The sequence below is a fragment of the Amblyraja radiata genome, chromosome 3 (assembly GCF_010909765.2).
Source record: "Amblyraja radiata isolate CabotCenter1 chromosome 3, sAmbRad1.1.pri, whole genome shotgun sequence".
NCBI lineage: Eukaryota > Metazoa > Chordata > Chondrichthyes > Rajiformes > Rajidae > Amblyraja > Amblyraja radiata.
The window spans coordinates 33,537,270-33,551,040 of record NC_045958.1 but is presented as its reverse complement, the minus strand read 5'-3'; the positions used below and the strand labels follow the sequence as shown (position 1 = coordinate 33,551,040).

Sequence of the window (13,771 nt, the reverse complement as noted above, 5' to 3'; positions counted from 1 at the left end):
GTTCAGCACAAGCCATTATTCTAATGCCTAGGTGGCTTCACTCTCTCACTTCATATTAACGTACAGAATATAATAAAAGACAGAGAAAAAGAAGGGGATTTGAGTCATCTAGCAACTCGCATTAACAAAGGCGGCCCGGGAAAAAATAGATATGAGAAGATATGTGACAAATGGAGATGAGAAAATGAGGACCTTACAGCTATTTGGTGTCAGAATTCTACTTCTTTCAGCCAGTTTGCATGGCATACTCACAGAAATCAGCAAAGAATAAACTTTTTTATATGAATCTAATTTTCAGACAATTCAACTGATTCCTATATTTCTCCTCTGGATCTTTACCCATCCTGCTGGTAATGATGACGCCCACAGTTAGAAGTCATTCAATCTAACTGTGGTTTTTCACAGAACCCATGCTTATAATTCAGGCACTTATACTTTAGTCTAGTTTAGATCTAGCATGGAAATACCAAGCCCACGCCAACCATCGATCACCCATCCACACCATTTCTGTTATCCCACTTTCCCATCTTTTCCAAACACATCAAGAGCAATTTTCATAGAGGCCAATTATGAGAGGAAACCGGAGCACCTGGAGGAAACCCCCGTTGTCACAGGGAGAACATGCAAACACTGCATAGACAATACCTGAGGTTAGGATCGGTGAGTCAGCAGCACTACCAGCTGCGCCAGTGGGCCACTGCTCGCTGCCTCTAGTAATAAAGTTGGATAGGTTTTCATTTGGTGTCTCACACATACCAGTTGACAACAGGAAATGGTGGCGACAGTGTGGCAGTTTAGAGTCCACATCACAGGCTCAAGCTGCTCTAGCCTTGCCAAGCTGGATGCAGATGTTACACTTAAAGCCTGGTGACGAACATGATTTATCCGCTGCAATCTGACAGAATGTGCAATTTATTGGCAGATTTCCCATGCATAGTGTTCATTCTCACAGGAAAACTGGCCAAAGGAAAAGGACATCAAAATGTACCGAAGATAGACACAACTTACTGGAGTAACTCAGCGGGTCAGGCAGCATCCCTGGAGAAAAGGAATTAATGACGTTTTGGGCAGAGACCCTTCTTCTATAGACACCCGAAACATCACTTATTCATTTTCTCCAGTGAAGCTGCCTGACCCGCTGAGTTACTCCAGCATTTTGTGCCTATCTTCAGTGTAAACAGGCATCTGCAGTTCATTCCTAAACATTAAATGTACCACTCATTTACCTACATGCTATCTGTCACTGAGGTTGTGAACACTTGGAATGATAGCTTGAATGAGACCACATAATATCCTAACCTCAGCAATTCATCATTTCTCTGATCTGAGGCAAAGTTTTTGCCAGTTTATCGGGAGCAGGGAAAAGGTGATGATGACATCGTTCATGAGAATGGAACTCTGATTGAGTTCTTCCACGTCTCACTATTTGCCTCCACTCCACATCTCCATGTCATTCATTATCCCTTACGTTACTTGGTGTCCTAATGCTTGCACTGCTTACAGCCCAGCGATATGAATATCGGTTCTCTTACATCATGTATCCCTTGCATCCCCTTTCTCTTCGTCCCTCCCTCACCCTAGTCGTCGTACTAGTTTCACTGTCGCCCTGTTGGGTTTCACTGCCTGCATAACTCGCTATCACCTGCCCCACTGCCAACAATGGACTATCGTGGGCTCCACCATTCCTTGTTCATCGTTGATTAGGACTGAGATGAGGAAAAACTTTTCACCCAGAGAGTTGTGAATCTGTGGAATTCTCTGTCACAGAAGGCAGCGTAGGCTAATTCACTGGATGTTTTCAAGAGAGTTGGATGTAGCTCTTAGGGCTAGCAGAATCAAGGGATATGGGGAGAAAGCAGGAACAGAGTACTGATTTTCAATGATCAGCCATGATCATATTGAATGGCGGTGCTGGCCTGAAGGGCCGAAAGGCCTACTCCTGAACCTATTTTCCATGTTGTAGATTCTATACTTTTTTCACATCTTCCATTTATTTGTTCTATTTACAATAGACAATAAACAATAGACAATAGGTGCAGGAGTAGGCCATTTGGCCCTTCGAGCCAGCACCGCCTTCACTGTGATCATGGCTGATCATCCAGACAGTACGCGTTCCTGTCTTTGACCTTCTGCATCTCTCATTTCATTTCCCTCTGACTCTCAGTCTGAAGAAGGTTCTCGACCCAAAACATCACCTATTCCTTTTCTCCAGAGATGCTGCCAGACCGGCTCAGTTACTACAGTTGTTTTGTGTCTATCCCAATGCTTAGGTCTGTTCAGCACTTATGCAGGTTTTAGTTTAGTTTAGAGATACAGCGCGGAAAAAGGCCATTCAGCCCACCGAGTCCGCACCGACCAGCGATCCCCGCACATTAACACCACCCTACACACACTAGGGACATTACTTACATTTACACCAATCCAATTAACCTACAAACCTGTACATCTCTGGAGTGTGGGAGAAAACCAAAGATCTCGGAGCAAACCCACGTGGTCACGAGGAGAACGTACAAACTCCATACAGACAGCACCTGTGGTGAGGATTGAACCTGGTTCTCCGCCGCTGCAAGCGCTGTAAGGTAGAAACTCTACCACTGCGCCACCGTGCCACCCACCTGTGGATCAGCCCACAGCATTTCCCTCACAGGCTCCAAAAACCCCGCCAATGAGCCACTCAGCTCACATCCTGCCTCTACTCTGGTATAGCCATAAAGGGTGTACAACACAGCTTGAGGAAGAGGGAAAGTTAAGGCTTATTTACAGCTGTATATGGGTACCATGACATTTTAAAAGTTCTACTTCTAGAGACACATATAATAACTTTTTTATTTCTGGTTAGTTATTGCCAGGTGGCATTTAGCTTGTTGCAGGAATGGTGTGATTGATCGTGGAGCATTTAATGCCCCTGTCCCACTTAGGAAACCATTTTATGCCCCTGTCCCACTTAGGAAACCTGAACGAAAACCTCTGGAGACTTTGCGCCCCACCCAAGGTTTCCGTGTGGTACAGGAGCATAAAGCAGCAACATGTAGTAGTTCTCTTACACAGCCAACAACTTCCTTATTGATCTCCTTCTGCTCTTCCTCCATGAAGCCTGAGCAAGCTTTGCCCACTCCAACTTGTGCCTCCAATCCTCAGTGCTGTGCAATGTGCTGCAAACCACTACTTTGTGGAGATTCGGCTAATGCACATTGAAGAGGGCCTGCAGTTCTCTCAAGCCACATAATGCATAATGGCAATTCTTGCTGACAGGTGATTTGGTTGTACTGTTACTGGTTGCGTTCTTTACAAATGTCACCATCCACGTTTGCACTCTTTTTCTCGTGGCCTGTACGTCTTTCAGTAGATGTATAGAGAGCTGTGAAAGTGGACTGCTGAAAAACAAAAGCTTCATGGTGGCTGCCTTGGAGCCTTTTGCTGATTTTGTGGTTCAACACAGCCCGAAAATGGATTAAATGGAAGCCTCTTCTGCTGGTGAACATTCTTCTATATTCCATTGATGACTTACAGACACATGCAAGGATTTAATGATTTAATTAACACCCTGCATTGGAGGGTAACTAACTCAAGGATTGCCCCATGAGTGAGAACATTAAAATAATTACTGGAAAACAAGGCATCAGTCAGGTACAGATGTCACTGATTTCCTACAACTGTTCTGTTCTCCATGCCAGCATGTTCATTTAATTATCTTTTTTTTATCTTACAACATTGAAGAACCATTGGATAGTCTGCCTGCACATTATCGTGGGCATTCCCTCTCTTCTCCCCCTCTCTGCAGCTAATAATTGCTTGTTTCCTCACTTGTCCAGTTATAATAAAAGGCCATTAACAAAACACTGAATTTGTTTCACTCCACAGTATTTCCAGCATTTTCTGACATTTAAAATAGAAGAATTTTTTGAATTGCTTGATTAAATATTGGCCCGTGAGATCCAGGATAGAGGTCCCCTTTCATAACATAATACCATTCTCCAATTCTACCAACTTATCTCACAAATGCTGAGCTCCAGAATTATAATCATTTCAAATGATATTGGACGCTATTAATACAAACTTCAAATCTAGTACAAAATCCATCATGAGTTTCCTATCAGGTTTGACTGTGGATTAATGGAACTTCACCCTCTTATATTTTAACCATATAACCATATAACAATTACAGCACGGAAACAGGCCATCTCGGCCCTACAAGTCCGTGCCGAACAATTATTTTCCCTTAGTCCCACCTGCCTGCACTCATACCATAACCCTCCATTCCCTTCTCATCCATATGCCTATCCAATTTATTTTTAAATGATATCAACGAACCTGCCTCCACCACTTCCACTGGAAGCTCATTCCACACCGCTACCACTCTCTGAGTAAAGAAGTTCCCCCTCATGTTATCCCTAAACTTCTGTCCCTTAATTCTGAAGTCATGTCCTCTTGTTTGAATCTTCCCTATTCTCAAAGGGAAAAGCTTGTCCACATCAACTCTGTCTATCCTTTTCATCATTTTAAAGACCTCTATCAAGTCCCCCCTTAACCTTCTGCACTCCAGAGAATAAAGACCTAACTTATTCAACCTTTCTCTGTAACTTAGTTGTTGAAACCCAGGCAACATTCTAGTAAATCTCCTCTGTACTCTCTCTATTTTGTTGACATCCTTCCTATAATTGGGCGACCAAAATTGTACACCATACTCCAGATTTGGTCTCATCAATGCCTTGTACAATTTTAACATCACATCCCAGCTTCTATACTCAATGCTCTGATTTATAAAGGCTAGCATACCAAAAGCTTTCTTTACCACCCTATCTATATGAGATTCCACCTTCAAGGAACTATGCACGGTTATTCCCAGATCCCTCTGTTCAACTGCATTCTTCAATTCCCTACCATTTACCATGTACGTCCTATTTTGATTTGTCCTGCCAAGGTGTAGCACCTCACATTTATCAGCATTAAACTCCATCTGCCATCTTTCAGCCCATTCTTCCAAATGGCCTAAATCACTCTGTAGACTTTGGAAATCCTCTTCATTATCCACAACACCCCCTATCTTGGTATCATCTGCATACTTACTAATCCAATTTACCACACCTTCATCCAGATCAGTGATGTACACGACAAACAACAAAGGACCCAACACAGATCCCTGAGGCACCCCACTAGTCACCTGCCTCCAACCCGACAAACAGCCATCCACCATTACCCTCTGGCGTCTCCCATTCAGCCACTGTTGAATCCATCTTGCTACTCCTGCATTTATACCCAACAGTTGAACCTTCTTAACCAACCTTCCATGAGGAACCTTGTCAAAGGCCTTACGAAAGTCCATATAGACAACATCCACTGCTTTACCCTCGTCAATTTCCCTAGTAACCTCTTCAAAAAATTCAAGAAGATTAGTCAAACATGACCTTCCAGGCACAAATCCATGCTGACTGTTCCTAATCAGACCCTGTTTATCCAGATGCTTATATATATTATCTCTAAGTATCTTTTCCATTAATTTGCCCACCACTGAAGTCAAACTAACAGGTCTATAATTGCTAGGTTTACTCTTAGAACCCTTTTTAAACAATGGAACAACATGCGCAGTACACCAATCCTCGGGGACTATTCCCGTTTCTAATGACATTTGAAATATTTCTGTCATAGCCCCGGCTATTTCTACACTAACTTCCCTCAATGTCCTAGGGAATATCCTGTCAGGACCTGGAGACTTATCCACTTTTATATTTTTCAAAAGTGTCAGTACTTCTTTTACTTTGAAACTCATAGTATCCATAGCTACTCTACTAGTTTCCCTTACCTCACATAATTTAGTATCCTTCTCCTTGGTGAATACCGAAGAAAAGAAATTGTTCAATATCTCCCCCATCTCTTTTGGCTCTGCAGATAGCTGTCCACTCTGTCTCTCCAATGGACCAATTTTATCCCTCGTTATCCTTTTGCTATTAATATAGCTGTAGAAACCCTTTGGATTTACTTTCACCTTACTTGTCAAAGCAACCTCATGTCTTCTTTTAGCTTTTCTAATTTCTTTCTTAAGATTCTTTTTACATTCCTTATACTCCTCAAGCACCTCATTTACTTCATGCTGCCTATAATTATTGTAGATCTCCCTCTTTTTCCGAACAAGATGTCCAATTTCCCTTGAAAAACAGGGCTCTTTCCAATTTTTACTGTTTCCTTTCAACCGAACAGGAACATAAAGATTCTGTACTCTTAAAATTTCCCCTTTAAATGTCCTCCATTTCTCTTCTACATCCTTCCTACAAAACAAAATGTCCCAGTCCACTCCTTTTAAATCATTTCGCATCTCATCAAAGTTAGCCTTTCTCCAATCAAAAATCTCAACCCTAGGTCCAGTTCTGACCCTCTCCATAATTATATTGAAACTAATGGTATTGTGATCACTGGACCCGAAGTGCTCCCCAACGCATACCTCCGCCACCTGTCCGTCTCATTTCCTAACAGGTCCAGCACTGCCCCTTCTCTAGTAGGTACCTCTATGTATTGCTGCAAAAATCTATCCTGCACACATTTTACAAACTCCAAACCATCGAGCCCATTTACAGATTGTGTTTTCCAGTCTATGTGTGGAAAGTTGAAATCTCCCACAATCACTACCTTGTGCTTACTACTAATATCTGCAATCTCCTTACATATTTGCTCTTCCAATTCTCGATCCCCATTTGGCGGTCTATAATACACCCCTATAAGTGTTGCTACACCTTTAAATCTCATCTTTATACCACATTGCACCTGTGTGATGGTTTAGAATACTAACACAAAGACTGAGATTGACAAATCACTATCTTTATTAGTGACTCCAAGAGTCAAACACTCTCAGGCAGATGTACTAAGCATGGACTGATATTTTCTTGATGATACTGCAGCCTAAAAGATGATTATAAAGTTGGTACTTAGCGGGGCGGCACAGTTACGCAGCGGTAGAGTTGCTGCCTTACTGCACCAGAGACCCGGGTTCGATTTTGACTACGGGTATTGTCTGTTGAACATTCTCCTGTGACCGCGTGGGTTTCCTCCGAGTGCTCCAATTTCCTCCCACATCCCAAAGACGTAGAGGTTCATAGGTTAATTGGCTTCTGTAAATTATAAATCGTCCCTACTGTGTGGGATAGTGCTAGTGTACGGGTGATCACCGGTCAGCACAGACTCGGTGGGCCGAAGGACTTATTTCCATGCTGTATTTCTGAACTAAACTAAACTAAACTCAATTAAGCTAAACTATAGAAAGACTTTTTCATGACTTCTGGTTGCCCCAAAATGGGGTTTTAGGGCAGATTTTCTGAATGTATACTTAGGCATAAAGCTGTACAACATGGAAACAGGCTCTTTGGTCAAACCTTGGCATTTTGGGCTACACCCATTTGCCTGCATTTGGCCAATATCTCTCTAAACCCTCCCAATCCATATATCTGTCCAAATATCTTATGACAATCCGAATTGTATCTGCTTCAATGGCTTCCTCTTGCAGCTTGTTCCAGATACAGACTACCCTCTGGGACTGAGTGAAAAAGTTGCCTCTGGGGCCCATCTTAAATCAAGTCCCACTCATCAAGGCTAAGCCCGTTAGTTCTGAACTCTTCTGGGAAGAAGACTTGGATGTCTTATATCAATAAAGCTGATTGATTGATGTCACTAATTGCGGGATGATGTTCAATAGCAAAATCAGTTGAGGATAATTTTGGATCCAAAAAGTGAACAGCTTTGTTTTTTTCCTCCAAAGACTCTATTCTTGGAAATGCAGCCCTATTTCCTTAGTTGTAGAAACATAGAAAATAGGTGCAGGAGGAGGCCATTCGGCCCTTCGAGCCAGCACCGCCATTCATTGTGATCATGGCTGATTGTCCCCAATCAATAACCCGTGCCTGCCTTCTCCCCATATCCCTTGACTCCACTAGCCCCTAGAGCTCTATCTAACTCTCTCTTAAATCCTTCTGAAATGTCCACCAACACAATTGTTTGATATTCAAGAACAAAATAAAACAATCTACCCCACAGTTTCTGTGCTTGAGACCATTTTAAGGAAATTTGGGCACAGGAAATGCACAAACCAAATAAACACAGGTTACACGCCACTACAATTTGTTTTGGACACTGTCAACCAAAAGTTTTCACATTCGTGTCATTTTCTGTAGTGCAACTCCTCCATTAATAACAAATGAAATTTTCTCCTCTATCAATAACATCTCCTCTATCATCTCCTCCATCAATAACAAATTAAATTTTAATAGTGAGTTTCATAGTGACAGTTGTCAACCCATTTTTGCAGCATCAAAATCATTCCTGGCAGCAGTGTTGAATAAAAGTAATAATTATGCCAACAACTGGGATTTTAAAAGAAAATACTGTATATATTATTCCTTTCCATACCTACCTATTTCACTCATTGTTACTCCAGGAGCCAGTTGACCACTTGCAAAAGAGCTATACGTAAACAAGTTTGGTACAGGTGTGAGTTCATAAATAGGCTCTTGTTTTATTTGCTTGATTCCAGCCATGTCTATTCCGGACTGATCCGGTGATGGTTGTGCGGAATCTACACTGTAATATCCATTAGCTCCCTCAGATTGTACTTTTGGCAGGTCGATTACATGTCCATTAGCGTAAGTGCCACCAATTTCGTTGTTGAGGTCTGTCAAGCCATTGCTGATGCTGTTGGTGTAGACGCGGGCAAGAGCCTCTGCCTCACCACTCTGTTGCTGCCGTTGCTCTTGCAGCCTCTGTTGATGCTTCTGGACCTCGGCATACAAACTGTCCCGCTGCTTCTTGGACATCCTCCCAAACTTTACAGCTGTGAGCAGAGAGGAAAGAAAGGCTTCCTTAAATAATTTGAAATTCTAAGACTCTACTTCCCAATATCACATTCTCATGGGAACTTCAAACACAATACTATAATCATTGTTTTTATAAATCTTAACAACGGGTATTTTGACATTACTCAAAATACCACCATTTATTATCCATTCCTAATTACTGTTGAACTAAATGGATTTCTAGGCCATTTCAGAGGCCATTTAAAAGTCAATCAAAGTAGTGAGCTGGAGTCATAGTTATAGATTCATATAGAACGGAAACAGGCCCTTTAGCTCAACTCGTCCATGCCAACCAAGGTGCTCCATCGAAGCTACTCCTGTTTATCTGCATTCGACCAATGTCCCTCTAAACGTTTACTACCATGTACCTACCCAAATGTCTTTTAAATGGTGTTAATGAGTCAAATCAGGCAATGCTCTATCATCAGAGAACCAGATGCTTTGACATAGAGAATCTGATTATCTTGTTGTTATCGTTACTTATGATCATTGTTTTCAAAATGCTATTTTGTTAACTGAATTTAAATATCACAACTGCATGGTAGGAATTGAAGTCTGATACTCTGACTCTTGTAATTAGACCACTGCACCACTAGTGTACTTAGTACTGCAAAGAGTTTCAAAAAAAGAGAACTGATTCAGGTGGGTGTTAATGCTTTTCTGAAGTCTTACATTTTATTACATTTCCTGCTGTTAGCTATTCCCTTTAGCCACATATGCTTATTGACTTTCTCTTAAAATGTCTTTATTGGTTTCAAGTATTGCACACAGTAAGTTGGCTATAGCAGGTAAGGGAGGCAGATTTCCACCCAGGAATTATATTAGAGGTGTAGCTGGAAGTCAAACCAGGGCAGGACTTACACAGTGAATATCAACACCCTGGGGAATGTTGTAGAGCAGACAGATCTAGGAGTGCAGATACATAATGGACTGTCTTTCTGCTGACTGGTTAGCATTTGACAAAAGCTTTTCACTGTATCTTGGTACACGTGACAATAAATTAAACTCAACTCAACACATAGTTTCTTGAAGGTGGCATCACAAGTAGATGGGGGCGTCAAGAAAGCTTTCAGCACATTGGCCTGCATCAGTCAAAGTACTTAGTGTAGATGTTGAGAAGTCATGTTACAGTTGCACAGGACATTGATGAGGCCACATTTAGAGTATTGTGTTCAGTTTTGGTCACCCTGTTACAGGAAAGATAATGTTAAGCTGGAAAGGGTGCAGAAAAGATTTATGAGGATGTTGTCAGGACTCAAGGTCATGAGCTATAGGAAGAGGTTGAACAGACTAGGACCTTGTTGCTTGAAGTGCAGGAGGATGAGGGGTGATTTTATAGTGGTGTATATGATCATGATAAGAATAGATGGGTAAATGAACTGTATCTTTGACCCAGAGTAGGGGAATAGAGAACCAGAGGACATAGGTTTAAGGTGAGGTGGGAAAGATTTAATAGGAAACCGAGAGGCAATTATTTTTTAGGGAGACGTGTGTTGAACATGCGGATGACATGGCCAGTCCATCGAAGTTGGTGCTGCATTATTGAGGTGGTGATGCTGGTCATGTTGGCTTCCTTCAAAACGCTGATGTTGGTGCGTTTGTCCTCCCAGCTCAGAATCTTTCTTAAGGATCTTTGATGATATTGTTCCTGGGCTCTCAGGTGCTCAGGTCATGGACCGTAGGTGGTTCATGACTCGGCTCCATACAACATGGTGGGGAGAACAACGGCTCTGTAGACCAGCAGTTTTGTTTGAGCCTTTAGTGTGCTGCAATTGCGCAATCGTCCACGTACTTTGCTCTTGGCCTTCAACCTATTAAGGTTGAACAGCCCACCGTCAGTTCTGTAGAGGATTGGGATCCCCTGTGGCAGCTCTTCACCAAATGAGGTGAAGTACGGCAGCAATGAAGATGATAGACAGGGTGGGTGCGGTGATGTATCCCTGTTTGACCCCCATTTCCACAGTGAAGGGCTCGGACTCAGAGCCGCAGTTGCTGAGCACTGTGACCGACATGCCATCATGTAGAAGCCTCAGTATTCTGATGTACTTGTCGTGGCAACCGTACCTTGATAGTATGCTCCAAAGAGCCTGGCGGTCTATAATACCAGGATAAGCACTCAACCAAGTCTAAATTCAAAGTATCTAAGCTGCTTAAACACACTTATGCTAAGGACAATAACTATCTCCATATGCAATAATAAGCTATCTACATGTTAAAAAGCACACAAAAACTGATCAAGTAGATGCCAGTATATCATTGGGATTATCAAGTGAGCACCTCTCTTCATTGGTTTTGTTCAGTTAGGCCCATAACACATCGGAAAGGCTCAAGAGTTAGTTCTGGTGCCAATACCATCAATACTTGCTCTCACCACCTATGCTACCAGTACTTACTAAATAAAGGAAACTACAAATGATTAATTTACTCAAACACATGCTAAACACTTGCATCCTGTCTTACACTTATTCTAACCCATCATTAAATAATCGTAGCGTGACAAATATCAACCTTACATATAAAACTGGGATACACTTACACAGAATACACTTACAAAGAAATACAAATGCCACCCATTAAATTTTTACCATTCTATCCGCAACTGACACTGTTTTTTCTCCACCAAATCCGCCTTGTTCAGCTGCCTCTGACATTTCCTTTACAACCTGATACAAACTCTGTTTGCGTATTCCTAGCTCTCCGATTAGCAATGTGGTCGATCTCGCTATGAAACCTCTACAACCCTCCTCTACTGGACGTGCTCTTGCTCTCTATCCTCACTGCTGCCAACTCTACGTAGCTAAGCATTTTCCTTTCATAAGCCCGATCCACTAAGTTCTCCCAAGGCACCATCAATTCAATAAAATACACTATCCGCTGACTAACTGACCATAACACAGTCGTTCCAGGTGCGACAGAGGTTCACCTGTATCTCCTCCAACCTCATCTACTGCATCCGCTGCTCTAGATGTCAGCTGATCTACATCGGTGAGACTAAGCGGAGGCTGGGCGATCGTTTCGCCGAACACCTCCGCTCGGTCCGCAAGAACCTACCTGACCTCCCGGTGGCTCAGCACTTCAACTCCCCCTCCCATTCCCCGTCCGACCTCTCTGTCCTGAGTCTCCTCCATGGCCAGAGTGAGCAACACCGGAAATTGGAGGAACAGCACCTCATATTCCGCTTGGGGAGTCTGCATCCTGCGGGCATGAACATTGAATTCTCCCAATTTTGTTAGCCCTTGCTGTCTCCTCCCCTTCCTCAGCCCTCGGGCTCCTCCTCCTCCTTTTTCCTTCCTTCTCCCTGCCACCCCCTAGCAGTCTGAAGAAGGGTTTCGGCCCGAAACGTTGCCTATTTCCTTCGCTCCATAGATGCTGCTGCACCCGCTGAGTTTCTCCAGCATTTTTGTGTATCTTCGATTTTCCAGCATCTGCAGTTCCTTCTTGAACACCCTGACCATAACACTATATCTGCCCTCAAACTTTTTGGTGGTTGCACAGTTGATTTCACCCCCATTTTGTCATTTTCTTTACAACTTTGAATTTTAGGATGATTAATTAGAATTCAAAGGTTGAAACCTTCATCTCAAACAGCTGATCCACTTCTTCGTATATTACTTTCAAAGGTCGTCACAAAGGTGAGTTCTTGTTGATCCAACATTACTTTTCATTTATTACATTGTCAATTAGTTCCTGTCCCAGATCGATTGAGCCTGGTGTCACTCTGGTATAACTTCCAGAAAGATGTGATCATTATCTCTTTCGATGTAAAACTGAATCTTAATATCTCTTGTTCTTACCATCACGAGACATTCCAAGGGCGAGACACTTCTGCAGTCGACAATGCTGACATCGATTCCTATTAGTCCGATCAATTAAACAGTTTCTCTGTCGTGGACAGGAGTAAGAAGCATTATTCTGTTGACTCCTCCTAAAGAATCCCTAAGACAAAAAGAGAATTGTTGGTCATAATACGTTTGAGTTTACTTTGATGCTTTTCTTACCTGAAGACGGATTTCACTCTATTAATGTTCCAATTTGTTGTCTGTGGAACCAGTATTGGAACTGTTTCCTCTGAGTTAAAGTAAGCACTTCAATGTATGAGGGTTAACAATAAACACGTGCTTTTAAATCAATTTTTATACTGACTTGCACAATTAGTGGAAATAAGAGGAAAAGACTTTGATAATAATAATAATAATAATACACTTTATTGTCATTGTAAATACATACATGAAATTTCAGGCGCACTGCCCAAGCGGAGCTCCAACGTATCAGATAAATAATAATGACAAATAATAACGGCAAGAAGAACTTCAAGTCAAGTCATAATGTGCAATACTCCACAGTATAGTGTTATAGCAGAACAAAATATTGGCTATGGGGGGTGTGTATTCAGTGCAGAGTTCAGACAGGTGATGGCCTTGGGGTAGAAACTGTTTGTTAATCTTGTGGTGTGTGATTTAATGGACCTGTAACACTTTCCCGAGGGCAGAGGGGCAAACAAGTGATGTGCGGGATGAGATAAGTCCTTTAGGATGAGTGATGCCTTTCGCAGTCAACGAGAGCTATAGATCTCTTCCAGGGCAGGCAGGTGTGTGTTGGTGATCTTCTGGGCTGTGTTGATGACTCTCTGCACAGCCTTCTTGTCAGCCACAGAACTGTTGCCATACCACACCAGGATGCCACGTGTCAGAACAATCTCTATGGAGCAACGGCAGAATGACACTAGCAGCTGTTGTGGCAAGTTGACTTTCCTGAGTGATCTTAGGAGGTAAAGCCCTTGTTGTGCCTTCTTTACCAGGGAGTGCGTGTTAGTTGACCACCTAAGATCTGCTGAGATGTGGGTGCCCAGGAACCTGAAACTGGAGACTGTCCACTCTTTCTCCGTTTATGTGCAATGGGGGATAGTCACCCTGCTTCTTCCTGAAGGTAGATTAAAA

The 13,771-nt window shown here is 42.4% G+C and overlaps 1 protein-coding gene across 1 annotated transcript in view; it reads right to left on the bottom strand.

The window, feature by feature from the left end:
* Positions 1-13,771, bottom strand: part of rorb (RAR related orphan receptor B) — a 219,173-nt gene that overhangs the window by 56,197 nt on the left and 149,205 nt on the right. The window contains exons 4-5 of the mRNA XM_033017557.1: positions 12,629-12,770; positions 8,396-8,812 (exon numbers count right to left, since the gene is read on the bottom strand). Of these exons, the coding sequence (XP_032873448.1) occupies positions 8,396-8,812; positions 12,629-12,770 (559 nt within the window). The remainder of the gene's footprint in view (positions 1-8,395; positions 8,813-12,628; positions 12,771-13,771) is intronic.